The sequence below is a fragment of the Carcharhinus amblyrhynchos genome, chromosome 4, assembly GCF_965287045.1.
Source record: "Carcharhinus amblyrhynchos chromosome 4, sCarAmb.v2.hapA, whole genome shotgun sequence".
Classification (NCBI taxonomy): Eukaryota; Metazoa; Chordata; class Chondrichthyes; order Carcharhiniformes; family Carcharhinidae; genus Carcharhinus; species Carcharhinus amblyrhynchos.
This window is the reverse complement of record NC_137327.1, coordinates 76,263,203-76,283,141: the sequence shown is the minus strand read 5'-3', so window position 1 is coordinate 76,283,141 and position 19,939 is coordinate 76,263,203. Positions and strand designations below refer to the sequence as shown.

General features: G+C 40.3%; 1 protein-coding gene across 2 annotated transcripts in view; it reads right to left on the bottom strand.

The window, feature by feature from the left end:
• LOC145342128 (ribosomal protein S6 kinase alpha-6) overlaps positions 1–15,698 on the bottom strand; it is a 120,929-nt gene extending 105,231 nt beyond the window's left edge. Inside the window, exon 1 of one of the 2 annotated variants that reach the window (XM_080187380.1) lies at positions 15,515–15,698. In XM_080187380.1, coding sequence (XP_080043506.1) covers positions 15,515–15,574 — 60 coding nt within the window. In that variant the 5' untranslated portion in view covers positions 15,575–15,698. The remainder of the gene's footprint in view (positions 1–15,514) is intronic. The other variant, XM_080187381.1, reaches the window with a different exon arrangement.
• Positions 15,699–19,939: the final 4,241 nt, after the last annotated feature.

Here is a 19,939-nt window from a genome sequence, read left to right as displayed (position 1 = left end):
CAGCAGTTGTAGTTTCTGCAGCCTTATCAAAAAACACGTCAGAAAGTGCCTGCCTGCCTCCCTTCAACCCCAACTATCACCTGCTCAACATCCATTCCTGTCCGCCACAACATCTTCCTTCATCTGAAAGAACTATCACAGAAATGAAAGTCATGTCATTCATATTGTTGTTCTGAAATCCTCAGCCTAACATCAGAATCATTCACACACTTAAGGCAACGTTTAGTAGGAACAGGATTGAGAACAGAAAGTGGGCCTCCTGGGCAAGATGAGCTCCGACAGGACTTGAGGCAGAAAGGAGAAAAACTAGAGAAATATTTTCAAAATTACCTTCCCTGCTGTGGACAACTCCACTCTGACTTCTTTACGTTAAGCATTCTTCAAATTTTCAGGCCTAATAAGTTCCATCCAGAAAGACCATGCAGACTCACCTATATGACAAATCTGGCCACAGACTATTTGAGACTTCTGAATATACACCAAACTCCCTCCAACTCCCCAAATAGTCGTATTCCCTATCCTGTTAACCATTACGAAAACTTGTTGGGCATGAGGACTCCTGCTTCTGACATGTTGTTGCAATGGTTCAGCATTCTCCACTCTACCGTGTGATCTAGTCAAGCTGCGATCCCTATTCGCCTGATAAAGTCTTTTTCGGCTCCTCCTATTAGATAGGAAAATGAAAAAAACTTCATTTATTTCATTGTTGATATGGTTCCACTGATGGATAGTCAAATCCTGAGATTCTGCATTGTCCTTCCGCCATTCTGTAACTGAGGTTTTCAGAAGCTCTACATTTCTCTTTTTCTCTCACTGAGGAGAAAGATAAAAAAAACTTCTTATTCAACAACCAATCACCAGAACTTAATGTCCATTCTCTGCTATCAATTCTCTTCATTAACTCACACAGATCTTCCATAATTAAAAATATTCCATAACCATTGGCAACAACACTGACAATTTGCTGGTTTAATATATACTGGCTTTCTGGCAATTCAATTGCAGAGATCTTCTCAGGAAATTGCAATTATTTCAGATTTTTAGTTCTACAGTGTAAAAGCATTATCAATAGCTATCATTTGTACAAAAACACCAAATTAATACCCAACATAAAATGCCGGCAGTGTATACATAATTTAATATGAAATCAGTTTACAATTAGATACGTCTATACATTATTCAGTCTACTCTTAATTCAATCAGTTGCTAGAATAATTTCAAGATTATAGTTAAATCAATAGGTTCATATTGTATTTGTATCTAAGAAAGTGTTAAAAACAGAAAATACTGGAAAACTCAGCATGTCAGGCAGCAACTGTGGAGAGAGAGTTCATGTTTCAGGTTGCTAACTTTGCATCAGAAGCTAATGAAATATCATTGATCTAAAATGTTAACTGTTTCTCCACAGATGCTGCCCGACCTTCTGAATATTTCCAATATTTTCGTCTATTTCAGATTTCCAGTATCTGCAATATTTAGCTTTCATCTAAGACATCACTAGATTAGCATTCATCACATCGACATTTATCAAACCGAATTCAATAGAAATTTATTGGACAGATTAATAATATCACAGCAATTTCTAAAGGAACTGTTTTTCAAAATAAGAACTGAAACTTCAGCACAGTTAATAGATATCTGGAATCAACCTAAACAAATCTCACTTTAAACTACTCTTTTGATTTCTCTCTAACAATGGCAGAACCACTCAATAGAAACATTACCCCATCGTACATTTTGTAGATCATCTGATTTATTTTTTAAAACTGCAATTAAGATCATGGATTAAAAGGGGGAATGAAAATAAAATGCACTTTTCAAGAAAAATCACAGAATGAATCCCCAAAATTGAATAACAATGCAGAATCTCAAATAATAAAACTAAAAATTGATTTCTCTGGTCACCAAGAAACAGTGTCTCTGATGTTAAGGACCAGACCAGAAACTCTGAAGGCATATTATGCAGTTAGCCTAGACCCCAATGCTTGCATTTGATTTTGGCATTTGGGGGGGCATAAAATGTTCCAGTCCAGGTATGATTTAAGTGACTCACTAAGAAGCTTTTATCAAAACAAACTTTATTTAAGAAAACAGTTAGAATATAACAAAAGTTTAGCATAACCTTTACCAATTAAAATACTTGAACATGACGAAGTATAATTTTTAACAGCTAACTATCTCTATTGTTCCAATTCAACAATACCACCACCTGCACCCCCCCCCCCCCCACCCCTACCCCACCCAATAGACATAAATCCCTTCTGTAGAACCAGTTAGCACAGAAACTGAAGATGTTTGGGTTCTAGCTTTTTAACACTTTTGGACAGAGATCCAGACAGCAGTTTCCGAAGAAGGATATATCCACAAAACAGCAAAACTTCAAAGAAGTAAACTTAGTCTCTGGCAGCTTCCAGTCTCCAAACTTCAGAGACAGAATCAAGAGACACTGCTCTCTCTCAACTCAAAAGTTGTGTCTAAGCTTGAATACTGTGTAAGCTTAGCTTCACCCAATCATTTGACCTTACCTGTCAATCAACCTAATCAAGCCCTACTCTGCAAAATCCCAGGGGAAAACACTCAAAACAGTAGAACAACATTAGCTCAGATTAAAACATTCTACCATTAGAATAAACAGCAATTACGCTGTCGCAGTAACAGGATGTCGATTGTAGACAGAATGGCTCCGAGTGCATAAAAAGGCTATAAAAGACTCTGCATAAGAACATGATTCCAATGCATTTCTTAAAGGTACAGTATCATAACATTAATTATTGTTTATTAAGTTGCAGCAAATTGAATCCCGCCAACAAAAAACAATGAAAATAAAGGCTTATTCCGTCAAATCCAAAAGTGTCCTTCATCTTAAGACTACATTTCAAAAATATAGAACTTGATTTATTGCAAAGCTTAAAGAACTCAACATTGTATGTACCTTTCACTTGTAATAATTACATCTTAAACATGGTCACAGTTGTGATGTAGGTAAACATGACAGCTAAAGTGATGCATTGCTTTGTCCCACTTAACAGCAAAATCTGTGAGCAATCTGTTTTGACGGTGTTGGACGATAGAACGATGTTAGTCAGAAGAGTAGAAAACTCCCTTCACCTTGAGTGATGAGAACTTTCACATTGTATTTCATTGAGTTGGCAGTGTAAATTATATTTGTGTTCTCTGGATTCCTTCTGCTAACCTTGTGTAGTTTTGTCAACAAATGGGGGTTATTAACTTGCATTGTAAAACTTACTTGTGGAATTTTTGATCCTGACAAATGGATTCTGTAGTTGTTAAAGTTTTGAATAACACCTGAAATGACTTTAGAGCATCCCTTCCCATAAAGCAGCGGTTTTTCAGACATAATTGGATGAGACCGGGAAGTTAATGGTAGAGAACACAGAAATGGTGCAGGTGCTGAATGAACACTTTGCCTCAGTTTTCACAATGAAGGACATCAACACCATCCCAATATTAATAGGTAATGCAGAGGTAATAGAAAGGGAGGAACTTAGAAAAACTACAGGAAATAGTACTCAAACTATTGGGATTAAAGGCAGACAAGCCCCCAGGTCCTGATGGCCTGCATCCCAGGGCCTTAAAGGAAGTGGCAGCGAAGGTAATGATTCCATTGCTATAATATTCCAAAATTCCCTGGTTGCAAGAAAGGTTCCAATGAATTGAAAAAATACGAACCCTTATTCAAAAAGGAAGGGAGGCAGAAAGTAGGAAATAATAGACCAGTTAATTTAACATTTGTTGTGGGGTAATTGTTAGAATTCATTATTAAGGAAGTGATTGATAACAGGACACTTGGAAAGTCAAAACGCAATCCACCAGAGTCAGTATTTGGAACAGGCAAATCTTGGGAGGAATTGAGAAAACTTTGAACTCCAGGATATTATGTGCGCTCTTAGACAGTCATCAAGAAGAAAAAAGCAACTCTGGTTTTGTAAAAGATTTCAGAATTTTTGACTGGTCAGGCTGAGAAAATATGGGTTACTTTTGTTTGCCGGTTGTATTATCAATCGGCACGTTTTTCTTCTTTGAGGAGTGCTTCAGTGGCGGAAGATTGGAGAGAGAGAGGAGACGTGTGACGTGCAGCTAACAGAAAGAACAAACTTGTACTTGTATTGGGCAAACTTCTCAAAGGACATACAATTTGTTACTCTGAAATGCAATGTTATGTAGATGGATGCAGCAATTCATTTTTGCGTAGATGTAAGAGAAACAGCCAATTCACGTGATGCATTGTTTGGGAAAAGAAAGTTGATTCGGACACTCAAAGAATTCCCTACTCAGTTTTCAATGTAAACCTGAGCAATCTCAGCAGTTTAACATCTCATTCAAAAAGATGGTATCGTTGACAATGGAGCACATTTTTAATTAGGATCTGAAGTGCCAGTCTGGATTGTCCAAATCCTGGGTTATGGTTTGAGTCAACCAATTTCTGCCTCAGAAGCAAAACTATCACCAATTGAGCCAAATAACATCTGATTGGCACTTGATACTGTTTATTTAAGCTGATTGTCTCCTCAGACTGTTATTTCTAACACTGTATTAAAAATAACAAAAATACAGAAACATGTTTCTTATGCCAACTGCATAATATGGTACAGCACAACATATGATTGATACCTTATGATTCAGTTCCTTTCACTGCGCAAGAATCAGAGATCTGGTGTGGTATTTCTAGTCTCCTTTTATCAGCTGCAATTGGCACACCTTATCTATTAGATCCAAATGACAGACAAAACATTAGGGTCTACCACCAAATCTGAAATACGAAGAATAACAATTCCTGTCATTTAACAAGCTGTGGATATTGTCCAATAGTTCATGGCTCAGTCAACAATGTTATAATAAGCTCAGTCACATACCAATGTCTAGCTGAGTCTAAGCTTTTGTCACAACTCATAAAACTTCAGTAGCCAGATATCAATAGCTATTTAATATGGATTTATTTCAGCAGCAATATTATCAAAGTTCACTGGAATTGTCGCAAATTTGACTTTGGACCAGTGTGGACAGAAATTTCTCTAACACAAATTAAAAATCTGTTTTCCAATTAATTTCTGTATTTTGATATTTTTAGTCACAACTTTCATTTTCAGCAAAGAACAGATAAGAACCCAAGCCATAATCCCAATCCATTTCACAAAAATCAAATCTGATACTGCATTGTTGGAGAGGCACAGCTTTGAATGAGTTATTAAATCAAGGTCTTAATTGCCCTCTTAAACAAAAGAAAAGCAGGGGAATTATCCACAATGCCCTGGCCAATATTTACTCTTAACTTGCATCACAACAAAACAAAAAAAAAATTCCACTGCTGCATATGGAACTTTGCTATGTGCAGTTGGTTGCCACATTTTCTACATTACAACAACGACAATACTGCAAAAGCCAAAACGCTCATTTGGCAAGCTGGTGCAGACACAGTGGGCCAAAAGGCGGCCTCCTCCTGCACTATAACAATTCTGAGATTCTGCGATGCTTTGTTGGCTGCGAAGTGATTTGTGGCGCGAGATTTTTAAGAATTATTAGATAAATACCAGACCGTCTTTCATTATCATTGCTCGATTTGACTGCAAACTGGGATGTGGTGACAGACTTGGACTTCAGTGTGATATGAAAATAATGATAGTTTAATAGTAAAACAGGAATAATGCTGCAACTTACTATTGATGCAAATCTACTGCAGTTACTTCACAATCATTGTCAAACATAATGGTTTTTCCCTTTGTAATGAAACTAAATTTAGTTACAGCTTGATATCTCACAGCTGGGCAATATCTAGTGCCAAGTTGATCTGTGCATTTAATATTTTTGAGAGAGATTTTGCAAGGTGATAGCTTGTCACGTCCAGAAGCAGATCACATAAGCAACAAAATGCACTTAGTCACTGTTAGACGGAAGAAAGGTGAATTTCAAAAAAACTAAACTGCATTTATTTCTTGGGGATGGCAGTATTATGGTAATGTTACTGGACGAGTAATCCAGAGACCAAAACCAATGTCCCAGGGATACAAGTTCTAATCCCAGCATGGCATCGGATGGAATTTAAATGTGACTAATGAATAACTCCAAAGGTGTGCAGGTTAGGTTGATTGACCATGCTAAATCACCCCTTCGGCTCAAGGGGATTTGCAGGCTTACATGGATAGGGCCTGGGTCGGATTGTTGCCAGTGCAGAAAAATGGCCCCTTCTGCATTGCAGGGATTCTATGAATCTATGAAATCTGGAATTAAAACACAAGTCTCAATAATGATGACTATTAAGCTTTCAGAGTGTCTTTAAAAAACCCATCTGGTTCACTAATGTCTTTTGGGAAGGAAATCTGCCATCCTTAACTACTCTGGTCAAGATGATGTGACTCTTGGAAGTCAGCAAGGTGACGTGACTCTTAGCCGCCTTCGGAAATGGCTCAGCAAGTCACTCAGAAGGCAGCTCACCACACGATCAGCCATGATCAAAATGAATAACGGAGCAGGCTCAAAGAGCCTGTGCACAAAAACCTGTGCAGATGTTTAGGAAAGGGAGCATGAGGTCAAGCTTACCATATCAGCCCAGCCAGCGCGCATCTCAACTGGACTTTGAGAACGTCAAGAAGGAACGGGGCAGCTATGGGTTTATTCAAGAGATATAAACCCGGGACAACAGCAGGAAAGTAAGGAGGCAAAGGAGTAATGATGGGTTGTGTAAAGATTGACGAGTAAAGAACTCAAGGGGAGAAATGACAGAACAAAAAGTAAAGAGAACGCAGTAATGGAGTTAGATCCAGACAGCTGTCAAATATGCATGCAAATTTGAATACAGATAACTCAATTAAATAGGAATAGCAAAGATTATGATGTTCTGGCTGTAAATAGGGAGGAAACAATGCAAGAGATTCCAAAGTTGTCACTTATTGACAAGGCAGAGTCAGCTTGGAGCATCAAACAACCAGTGTCTAGGTTTTTAGATAGTAGTAGATGGAGCACGAATACAGAGCTGTTCTTGGACAGAATATCAGAGGTTGCACAGTGGAAACAAAAGGGCAAAGAAGTGAAGGGTCAACCACAAGCCAACAGAGGTCCAACTATAGGCCCTAGCAGAGGTGTGTCGTGGCCCTGGTGCTGGCAATAACTGCATCTCCAAGGACTATGATTTTATGGGCTGCATTAGTACATTCCATGGAATCTCAGGGGCTGCATATAATGTGTTGCCATTAATTTTCATTTATCTCAAGTTGCTGACTGAAACAATTTTAGCATTCTGGCTTAGGCAAGAACAACAAAAGCCCGCTTCAAATCTGCATGCTCACATAATTGAACAGAACAAAATTTCACAGGTACAGTTAAGTTGCTGAAATTTTGAAGGCCAGAATTCTAGCAGCCCTTTTTGGGATTTCCCCAAATTAAGGGCAACATGGTGGCACAGTAGTTAGCACTGCTGCCTCACAACACAGGGACCCGAGTTCAATTCCAGCCTTGGGCTAATATCTGTGTAGAGTTTACACGTTCACCCCGTGTTTCCTCTGGTTTCCTCTCACTGTACAAAGATGTGCAGGTTAAGTAGACTGACCATGCTAAATTGCTCCTTGGTGTCCAAAGATTTGTTGGTTAGATGGATTAGTCATGCTAAATGTGTGGAGTTATGGGGATAGGGTGGGGGAGAGGGCCTGGGCAAGATGCTCTGTCAGAGAGTTGATCCAGACTCAATGGACCAAATGGCCTCCTTCTGCATTGTAGGGATTCTATGATACTATGAAACACAACTTGCAGCAATAACACCATGAACTAGCATGCACACATCAATGACAAACAGTCTGGAATCCTGGAATAACCAGCAAATTGCACACATTACAAAAGCCCCGAATTCATATGATGTCAGCTTTAATGGGTAAACAGCTTGAACAGGTAAACAGCTTTTTCTATTCATAAAATAAACTAGATATTCACTACTCTCAATTACATTTACAATATTTATACACTGGTATTTAGATAACAACCTTATACACAGATTGGTGAAACACTGCAGCACTCATGTGCCCTTTATTATCCCCTCATTTGTGCCAAAACCAATAAATCAAGCCCAGTATCAAACAAATTCTACCATTCAAAAAAGGCATACAAAGCTCAACAAATCATAATACATGAATACAGAAGAGTGTATTCAGACCACATATCGTTTGGCATCAAATGTAAAATATCCCCAGCTATAATTTTAAAGTGCACTTCAAGACCTTAACAAACATTGCAGGCAGTCCTTTGTTACTTCACCCACACACTTCAGCGATCCTGCGTCAGACTTCCTCACTGCACTCAGCAATATCAATTGCCAGATCTTCCAATACATCAGCTTTCACTCCTCCACAAAAAAGCAAAACAATAGAACTATGTTTGGTTCCGGCATTACACGGAATTTAGCATATTCCAAAAAACATTTCAAAGCACCAGTTGAAAAACAGTACACAGTACAAACAAAAGGGGAAGCATGCTATTTATTATATTTGTGGAAGATAATTAACATCAGTCACGAGCTAGTTTTGCTTCATTGAACTAAATTAATCCATTACACCTGCCCCCAAACCCTCATTCGCAACAAAATATACCGATTTATTCATTAGTTAATTGGTCAAATATTGTGCAGAATGGAAGAAACATGAGGGAAGAACACAACTAATCAATATACAGATTTTAAGTCCGAGTTTCATAAATGTGTTACCAACAAGTTCATTGTGTAAAATATTCAGAACTCATGTCACTAGAGAACTACTTGTTTTATGCAGATCACAGCACTGAAGGAGGCTATTTGTATCACTATGTCTGGCAGGCTCTTTGCATGAGTAATCTAAACTAATCCCACTGCAATGCACTCTCTTCATATCTTGTATCTTTCTCTGTTTCAAATAAATAACTATTTTTCCTTCCAAATTGCAATGGTCTCTGCCTCAGCCACTCCCTGTGGCAAAGAATTCCATGCTCCAACCGTGCATAAAGAATTACTGCCTCCCTCTCGAACTCAATTGCTCTATCACCAATATGCCAACCAAAGAAAATCGGCTCAGTTCCAGCAGAGGTCATGCCAGCATTCCCAATTATAACCTTTCATCCTTAGCAATAGTAAATCTACCTTAAATGTTTCCCCTAACTTTAAAGCACTGTATATGACTAGTAGTTACAAGCTCAGGAAGCCATATTAAAATTCATTTGTAAGAGCTTAACTGCACAGAGCTTCTTTTCAAAAGCCCTATGCTATTGAGGCCAGAAGGAGCAAAAATGATACCAAATCCAAGTTATTGCATTTCCAGTAATGGATATTAGAGCATTATCTGTCTTGGAAATGACTGTCAGCTAAAAGTTATTCAGATTCGGTTTATGGTGGACTACATGCAAACCACACTAAAACAAGCCTCAACCTCAACACTCATCACAACAGATCTTTACATTCTATCTTTAGATGGCTGAAGCAGATTACTATTTTGTGGGGTATTGTGTTGTGAATTCATGGCCACTTAAAAATGGCTGAGAACAAATGTTTCAATCAATCCTTTTTTAGTACTGCTTTCTGATTAATACATAGAAATATTGGGAAAAATAGCAAGTTATGAAGCACTAGATTAATGTGTGGATGCTACATTATGTTTAGCTCAGTTTTTAGGCTGAAGCAGGTGTTCAATAAAAGCTCATATTTCTTAACATACATTTTGCCAAAAACCTGGGGTTGAAGGGCACTCCCTTAAAGAAGAAGAAATCTAGTCTTCTGAAATGTTTCAAGATACAATATCAAGTTAAGGTTTTATAAATCTAGTAACAGTTGAGCTAACTGCTGTTTCTACATAGAAGGGTACTAAACATATCACTAATAAATAATGTCAGCTTTTGCTCTAATGTACAGAGGGAGCATAAACCTTTATGTTACAACTGGTTTGTTGGGGCTGCTGTCAATCAGAACAATATTTGAGATCATCCATACAGAAATGGTGTTACATTGCCTTCCACAATTTTGATAGGCAAACAGAAGGGAAGTGTTAAACTGAAGTTGAAATGAATATAAACACGAGGATAAACATTGCAGGAGCACTTCAAAGAAAACTATTTTGTACTATATCTTAATTACAAATTCACAGCATCTTGTTTGGTTTGTCAACTGTTGCTAGATGTATCAAGAATCAAAATCTGACGTTCCTCACAAAAACTTCAGCTTCCAGCACTCCCTTCTCTCCTAAAAACCTGGGACCTAGAACCAAAATCAAGTCAATAAACACCAATTACATTAGCTTCTGAAATGTAGCAAGAGGACAACAGCCTGGATCATGATTCCTGCAACCAGCTGTTGTGCTTAGTTTAAAGCAGCGGTCTCCAAACTTTTCAGTACGAGAGCCACATCATATATTTTACACATTTTCATGGGCCAAAGAGAAAAATTAGTTTTATAAATGAATGAATAAAATTTAAATGAATGAATAAGTTTTATTATTTATAAATATTTCAAGTTGCTGCGGGCCGAATGTGGCCTGCGGGCCACAGTTTGGCTTAAAGTAAAACTCCATTGGAAATTTTTTTTTAGTTGTACTGTGTGAAGTATTTGCCTGGCTACTGTTTCACAGATAAAACGGTCACCATGAACTATTCCTCTTTAAAGAGACCACCTCCCACCAACAAACACCAAAATTTTGGCCTACTCCACTTTAAGAGATAAGAACTTTTATTGAGCGCACACTTCACCAAGTTTAATGTAACATAATAGCTACACGATGATCTGCTGCTCTACCATTTCCTCTTTTTTTTCCAATATTGAATACAAACCACAAATCAAAATAGCCTAATAAATATGCATCTGAAACTCAGAGAAGAATTTCAGTGACTTTGTTATTCTGGATGAATAAAATTTGAACTGATGTGAAATCTTCTTCTTGCTTTACAATTTTCTCTTATTTTTAATAGTGGATTTGAATATTATTTTACCCCCTTATAGAGCTACCTGCAATTAACAAGTTTTTACCAAAGCTGCTCTCAAGTCAGTCACTTGAAGCACAAACAACAAAGTAATGACTCTTCGAGTGCTCCTTCCCCAGTCATGAGGAGGCAGTTGTCTTCAACTGAGAACCTCTATCATTAGCTCCAAGGTCAATTTTTTTTTAAAAAGTAGATAATATCCAACCTGCATTTCAAAAGGTTTGCATTTCAAAAGGTTTGCATTGCAACTCCTTCATATTTTTTCGGTGATATTGTCCATCTCCCTTATCATCAGATGAGCAAGCTCAGTAAATAGATTTGAACAGAGGATGAACGAAAGCTGTCAGTGGTGGAGGGGTGGGAAGAGGAAGTAAATGACAGCAGAAAGAATCAGGTGTTATGAAAAATGGGAAACCAAAATGTTGATATTACCAACTCTGGCAGTTTGGGAAACAATGCCCAGTGGGAAACTAATTAAAATTTCAACATTTTGAAGCTACATAGACCTGTGGATCCAACACACATATGTGCTATTAGCAGCAAATGGTATTTATGTATATGGTCAATCCAGGCATCTGGTACTGGGAACACTGGGTCTCGAAGGCATACAAGGCAGACTGACAAGTAATCAAAATTTCACATTGCCATGAAAAGCTAGTACAGACATTTGGTACATCCATGAGCTGCAAACTGACAGCTTCAAGTATTTACAATTTGTATTACAAAGAGATAACAAGTTAGGGCTGGATAACTTATTTTTCCAAAGCACATTATGATTAGACATGCTTTGTGGTTTCCCATTGTATTAACGAAAATTTAAAAGTAGCTGATGGTTCAGTCGCTCAATCTAAAGTTTACATTCAATTTTTGCAGGTTATAAAAATACTTACCAATTCAAAGCTTCTCCTCCATAGAACTGCCCATCTCCTAACCTCCATAAACGTGGACTTACCCAAAAATCTGTCAGCATTGTAACACACAGTAAGTCCTTTTCATTCATCATCCTATGCTCGCTACGTCACATTGGCTTCCAGACCAGTCCAATCCTCATCTTGAAATCCTTCCTTGGTCTTGCCCCTTCCTATCTGTGATCTCCAACATCTGAATCCACTGAGATTGCCAGACATCTCCATTCTGGTCTCTTACACATTCCTATGTTTTCACCTGACAAGGTCCCAAACTCTCTCTGCCTCTCACTCCTCCTTTATGATGCTTCTTAAAATCTATTTTCCGTTGTACTAAATCCAGTATATAACTCAGTGTCAAATTCCTTTGAAAATGGTTCCTATGAGACATCTTTGACCATTTACTACAATAAAAAGCATTGCACGAATGCAAGCTATTAATGAAACTCAAGTGGTAATCTTATTCAACCTCAAGTCAATGCCAATATCAGCAAAATATTGTCAATTATATACAGAATTATGGAGCTTTAATTAACATACAAAGATCAAATAAAATGTGGCACACAGCAGCAAAACATATAAACATTTAAACAGGACACTTCTTTAAAAATTGTGCAGATAACTTTCATATAGAAGCACAGGCTTCAAAAGGTAGAATGGGCCTTCATCACCTCAATTATGTTAACAGCAAAGGACAGGCCTGGCTGGCGGGCAGATCAACATACAATTTTAATTACTGTATACCATACTAAAAAAACTGCATTAGGCGGTCACCAATAAAGCATTGCAGAATTGAACAATTAATACTAAAGAACTAACTGTGCAAACTGCCAGTCAGCCTACATCGGCAAGGGGGTAGGGATTGGAAGGCATGTAGAAAGAACTTTTAATCATATTTACTGTCTTCCTGTTGTTATAGGCAAGGTCTCTGCTATTCCTCCTCCTCCCACCTCCAGTTTGCTTTCTTCTGGAAGTGAGAGTACACACTACAAAGGCACTCCATGCAACAAGCTCAGAATCTGCAAACCACATCAAAAACCAAATCCTAACAAATAAGAGGGGTGGTTTTCACCACCAAACTTACTGGAAAAAAGCATTTCTCCCCAGAAATACCAAATTAATCTTTGTTCCTTCAACTTTCCAACAAACCGACTTTCCACTCGAAATACTGAAATCGAGGTGGAACAGCACATATGCTGAGTGACAGGATGTGACTTTGCCCACAATTCCTACTACACTGAGGTTCTGAACTGCCAAGGGAAGGAGAGTAATGATGATTCTCAGCCTCAAAAGCAGAACTCTTCTGTCTCAAAACAAATGTCTCAGAGGAAATTACCATAGCTCAATACCTAGCCAGTGAACCCAAAACAATGCTTTGTGATGCTGAATGACAGAAATGCAGTGTTTCAGAGCTCAGTTGAAATGGACACCAAAAAGTACTTTTTTTCCACACTCATGAGTTCCTGAGATGGGTTAGCAAAGAGTGCGATCAAGGCTATTTCAGCGAACAACACGGTAGTAATGGCAAGACAGCGGAGATGCTATTCTGGACAAATTACATCAAACATGCTGAAAGGAGCACTTTCACCAAAAACATTTCACAAATCATAGAACAGAATCGTAGAATCCATACAATGCAGGAGGAGGTCATTTGGCCCATTGGGTCTGCACCGACCACAATCCCACCCAGGCTCTATTCCCATAACCCCACATATTTACCTTGTAATCCTGAAAGTAGGGTTAATTTAGCATGACCAATCAACCTAACGCACACATCTTTGGACCATGAGAGGAAATCACAGCACCCAGAGGAAACTCACGCAGACACAGGGAGAATGTGCAAACTCCACACAGACAGAGATTCAAGGCTGGAATTGAACCCGGGTCCCTGACTCTGTGAAGAAGCAGTGCTAAACCATGCCATCCCTAAATCAATCAAAAAAAAACTGTCTATCCATAGATCTCCTTGAAGTCATGCAAGGGCAGCAAAGGATTGGGAAACGACTCTTCAGTCTATAAGATCAACAAGGAAATAGGATGTCTGTATACCAAAATAAACCCATAACTTACCCAATTTATTAATACAAGAGGAATCCGCTAAATTACAACATTCAACCTGGGTGGCACGGTGGCACTGCTGCCTCACAGCACAAGGGACCTGGGTTCAATTCTGGCCTTGGGTCACTGTCTGTATGGAGTTTGCACATTCTCCGTGTCTGCGTGAGTTTCCTCCCACAGTCCAAAGATGTGCAGGTTAGGTTGATTGGCCTTGGTAAATTCACCCTAGTGTTAAGGGAATTGCAGGATAAATATATGGAGTGACAGGAATAGGGCCTGGGTGGGATTGTGGTCAGTGCAGACTCGATGGGCCGAATGGCCTCCTTCTGCACTGTAGGGATTCTATAATTCACTGCCACTGCTTTCTTACATACTGAACAATTTAGAAACACTTATTTTCCAATTTTGTTAAGCAGCAAACACACTAGTATGGAACGGTGTTGATGTAACTTGATTAAATATAACAGACTATTGAAAGCTGAAAATTAATGCATACATTGAATGACACAGTAAATCTTTTCTCCCCTCATAAGAGTGTTGGGAAACAAACTGTTCAGGAAAGCCCAATGTCCAACAACAGGGTTGATTATGCAGTGGTGAGTGATTAAACTATTAAAGGAGACCACCAACAGTGTGGATAGGAAGACTTAGCCAGTCTTTGCTAACTGTTCCAAGTCAATACTGCAGGATCAGGGATAGGCAATTAGTTAAAACAGGGAACCAGGAACAAATAGTTCAAGCAATGTGCAGTATCACAATTAACACAGCAACAATCACATGCCACAGATAGGCGTTGGGTGGCATCAGAGAAAGGAGGGAGATTGCAAAAGGTGTTGCGGCGCCAGGAGAGCAAGTGGGCAGACTCAGGGGAGTTGTGACTTTGGGGGAATGAGACAGTTTCACAAAAGCATGGCAGAGAGCAAGGCACAGGACTCAAGAAGGAGACAGGCACAGACTCCGATGGGAGACACTAGACTGGTCACAGGAGAGCTGGGCACAGGGGGAGGCAGGCACGGGGGAGATGGGCATGGGGGAGAGCCAAGCGTGGGAGAGACAGGCACAGGGGAGAGGCAGGTACAGGGCACAGGGAGGCGGGCAGAGGGGAGGTGGGCAGAGGGCACGGGGAGAGCCGGGCACGGGGAGAGCCGGGCACGGGGAGAGCCGGGCACGGGGAGAGCCGGGCACGGGGCACGGGGAGAGCCGGGCACGGGGAGAGCCGGGCACAGGGCACGGGGAGAGCCGGGCACAGGGCACGGGGAGAGCCGGGCACAGGGCACGGGGAGAGCCGGGCACAGGGCACGGGGAGAGCCGGGCACAGGGCACGGGGAGAGCCGGGCACAGGGCACGGGGAGAGCCGGGCACGGGGAGAGCCGGGCACAGGGCACGGGGAGAGCCGGGCACAGGGCACGGGGAGAGCCGGGCACAGGGCACGGGGAGAGCCGGGCACAGGGCACGGGGAGAGCCGGGCACAGGGCACGGGGAGAGCCGGGCACAGGGCACGGGGAGAGCCGGGCACAGGGCACGGGGAGAGCCGGGCACAGGCAGTCGGACACAGTCAGCGCCTCAGGGGCCGGCAGCTCTCCCCACCGCCCACCCCTTCAGGCCGCTCCTACCTCACTCACACTCGACACTTCCATTTTTTGCCAGGGCTCCTCCAGCTGTACAAACGGCATCCTAGTCCCGCCGCCAGGCGCGGCCGCTGCTCATAGTGAGGGCGGGCAGGCTGGCAGTGACTGGGAACCGGCGGATACTCCGAGAAACAGAGACCCGGCCTCCCCTCCCCCAGCCCAGCGCCATCCTCCCCTGGCACCGCCCACAACAACATGGCCGCCCGCAGCCAATCAGCCGCCACCGCACGACAACGTCACCGCAACGCCCACTCCCGCCCCCGCCAGGGAGGCGCGCGCCTTGTTCTCCATGGGTAGTTGTGCTCAGTCCCTCACCATCCACCAGTATTATTGCTGCTCACACCGTCACCATCCATCAGCATTAATGCTCCTGACTCCCTTACCATGCATCAGCGTTAATGCTGCTCTCACCATCCACCAGCGTCAATGCTGCTCACACCCATACCATACACCAGCATTAGTGCTGCTCACACCTTCACCATCCATCAGCATTAATGCTGCTCAGTTCTTTAACATCCATCAGCATTAATGCTGTTCACTCCCATACAATCCATCAGCATTAAAGCTGCTCACTCCCTCACCATCCAACAGCATTAATGCCGCTCACCACCTCAACATCCAACAGCTTTAATGCTGCTCACCACTTCACCATCTAACAGCATTAATGTTGCTCATTGCCTCACCATCCAACAGCATTAATGCTGCTCGCTTCATTTCCATCCATAAGCATTAATGCTGCTCACTCTCTCACCATCCATCAGCATTAATACTATTCACTCCCTTACCAACCATCAGCATTAATGCTGCCTTACCATCCACCAGCATTAATGCTGCTCACTCGCTCACCAGCCATCAGCTGGTGAGCTTTTATTAAACAAAGCATGTTTAAGAATAAAGTTAATACATAGAAAAAAAAAGCAATAACATTTACCAATTGCAAACAAGAAAAAAATCATGATATTGTGTGTACTTCAACAGCTAAATGTACTATTCTAACACAACAGACATACTTACAAATATACACCCTGGTTTCGTTTAGCACAGAAAATAAATATGCTCACATGATCTTGCAGCTTTGCAACACCTGCTGTGGTCCAGTCCTTTGGATGGATAACTGAAACTCTGCGCCCCCATCCTGGAGCTCTCACACCCCTCAAGGTGGAGATAGAGCCACGGCTAGGGTGTCACCAGCAAACCATTTCAAGAGACAGAGGCACTTCTTGACTCTAGTTATCAGCTAACCAGCTACTAAGAGCTAAATTTCCAATACCAGAGAGACAAGAAATATTGTTTGCAGCCTGAAGTCCGAACAGCTTCTGACCAGTCAAACTGAAAGTGAATCCTTGGATTCCTCTGTGAAGAAACCACTTGAACTTGACCTGTCAATTAGTCTTCCTCCAATAATTCAGAAGGGTCATAAAACTCATTAAACTCCAGAACATTGCATTAGGACCAAATTAAAAATAAACTAAAAGGTTATGTTCCTTACAGACATCAATGATACAAAAAAAGGACTGCAAAAAAAAGCAGAGAAGTAGGGTGAAAATATATTCCTTAAAGGCACAGTAGTGTCACAACAGCTAAGTTCACCTTTTGCTCAAGTGTTTGTGATACCTTACCCATCCTGAGTAATCTGAGATAGTCTGGACATTTTTCAGGGTCAGAAATGATGCCTTAGGCCCATTCATGAGTTTGCCTAGTGCACAATGTGAAATTGGCTGAACAGGGTAATCTTAATGTCCTCTTTTTCAGTATCAAGTCTGCACAATGAGCTAATGACTTGAGCCCTGTTGACCAGATTGCCAATAAGTCCAGTCTTAGAATGCATGGAGCTGTAAGAATCCCAATGCTTGTATTGACCATGTATTGCGCGGCACAGTGGCACAATAGTTAGCACTGCTGTCACAGCGCCAGGGATCTGGGTTCAATTCTGGCCCCGGATCACTGTCTGTGTGGCGTTTGTATGTTCTCCCCATGTCTGTATGCGTTTCCTTCAGGTGCTCTGGTTTTCTCCCACAGTCCAAAGATGTTTGGGTCAGGTTGATTGGCCATGCTAAATTGACCGTAGTGTCAGGGGGGTTAGCAGGGTAAATATGTGGGGTTATGGGAATAGGGCCTGAGTAGAATTGTGGTCAGTGCAGACTCGAGCCAAATGACCTCCTTCTGAACTGTAGAGATTCTGTGACCAGTGAAGTTAGCCTTACAGTAAACAATGGTAGAGAAGCCTCTGGCGGATTTCTATAATGTCTGAAATATGTTGGGAGTTGTGGGTTTTAACAAAATGAAAATAACATGGTTTGCAGACGTGGATTCAAAGTAGCCAAACAGATATATATCAGGAGATGTTCTCTGCACAGCGTACAAACAGAAAGTATAAAAGCAGTCTATCCTAACACCCTAGTGACATCTTCATTAAATCATGTGATCAACTCTGAAAGCAAAAATGCACCCATTTAAATATAAAAACACCCATCTCCTTTTTTTTCTGTGATCATGACAACAGATTACAACATGTCATACAGAGGATCAATAATACTGTGAACACAATACAATACCTCATTAATCATTATACAATGTCAATAAGAAAGCCATTCAAGAGGAAATCTATTCATTTTTGGTTGGATACAATGTTCAGCATTTTGGCTTCCTTTGACCCTAGAAGAATCCTTTGAAACTTCAGTAGACACTTCTTTTGGAACTAATTCTGCATCATTCTCACCTGATATAGATTTTCTTACCAATTACCCTTGTCTTTCATTAGCTTTAAATCAATCATCTTCAATATACATAAATCAACAATAATACCTTTAAATATATTTTCGCCAATCCCATTTTAACCTCTGGCATAATTGTATTTCATTTGTCTTTTAAATCCATTTTAAATCCAAAATTCCATTTGGCTATCTCCTATCTAATGTCCCTTAGTAGCCAGATGCTCACCACAAAGTTCAAAGCGAACATTCCCATAAGTTCCCCTATTCTTCACTGTCAAACCAGATTAACACATCATTCCACATCTGGGCATCCATCTTACCTGGACAATGAACAAATCCTATTCATGAAGTTAGATTAAGTGTTCTGAATGTTCTTACCATGAGAAACTCTGTTCATTAAAATAGCCACATTTCCAAGGTTTTCTATCCCCTTAGAAAATGACTTTGTCCTAATGTCCTTTACCATGATGCTTTGGAACAATCTGCCTTTGGCTAAAGTGAATAATGGTTCTTAAAAATACATTAATACATTCAAAGTATTAGCATATGTGCTTTTAAATTATTAGCACTTGTTTAAATTTCTTACTGCATTTCATATGTGCGTAACTTCTTTCATGTTAGCTGATGGGTCTGTTTTAAAGTAATTTAACTCAATGCTGGTCGCTCTGTCAGTGCCTTAATGTCTAATGGTTTAAAAACCTTTACTACCTATTAGGATTTTTTCCCCTTACAGTTGTTCACTTAACTTTGGAATCACCCAGATCCTATGTGATCCATTCTGTATAGATAAGACACTCAGTTGGAGCTCTGCATCATATTTCTGGACATCTTGTTCACAACCAAAATTCATTCCTTCTGTGTTGTAAATTATTTTTGTATAATGCAAAATATTGTTCTTCTTGAATGTTCCCAGATTCTTTTTCTGAATATTCTTCTCAGGGGAAGATGGTCCAATCCAACAAGCTTTTGCAATGTGACCCATTTTGCCACAATCCTTGCATTGACAGTCCTTGCCCCAGCATTCACTTGCTGAATAGTCTATTTTAGCACATCAATGACATGCTTGTTGCTGTTTTGACTTCTTATGGTTAGTTTCCAACCTGTGGATCTTTATTCCTGCACCAAATTGTGAAGCTTCTTTAGCAGCCTGTTCCATCATCACTGCGTTTTCTACAGCTGTCTTTAAGTTCAATGCATGTTTGAAAAGCAATCTTCTTTGGATAGCCTCATTTTGAAGATCACAAACTAGACAATTTTGTAAAGTACCTTCTAATGAGTCTCCAAACTCAACAGTATTGTGCCAATCTTTTTAAACTTGTCATAAACTGAGCAATGCTTTCACCTTCCATTTGATTCCTTCAGTGGAATCTGAACTATTCCGCAATGATCAGTGGCAGAGAGTAATGTCCTTCAAGGATTTTTCTCAAGTTGTCATAAATTTTGTTTCCTGACTTTACTATACGAACTAAGCTTCGAAGCAAATTAAAGATTTTACATCCTATAGTACTGAGAAAAAACTGGTATGAACAATTAATTTTCAATTTTATTTGCTTGTGCAAAACACTGAAAATGCTCTGCATAGGAATTCCATGATTCATTTTCTTCACTGAAAAGCCACATGAATTCTGATTGAACTGCCATTTGTCTCGCAGGCTCTAGCGACTCAAGATTTCTCAGTATATGTATATTTTTATTT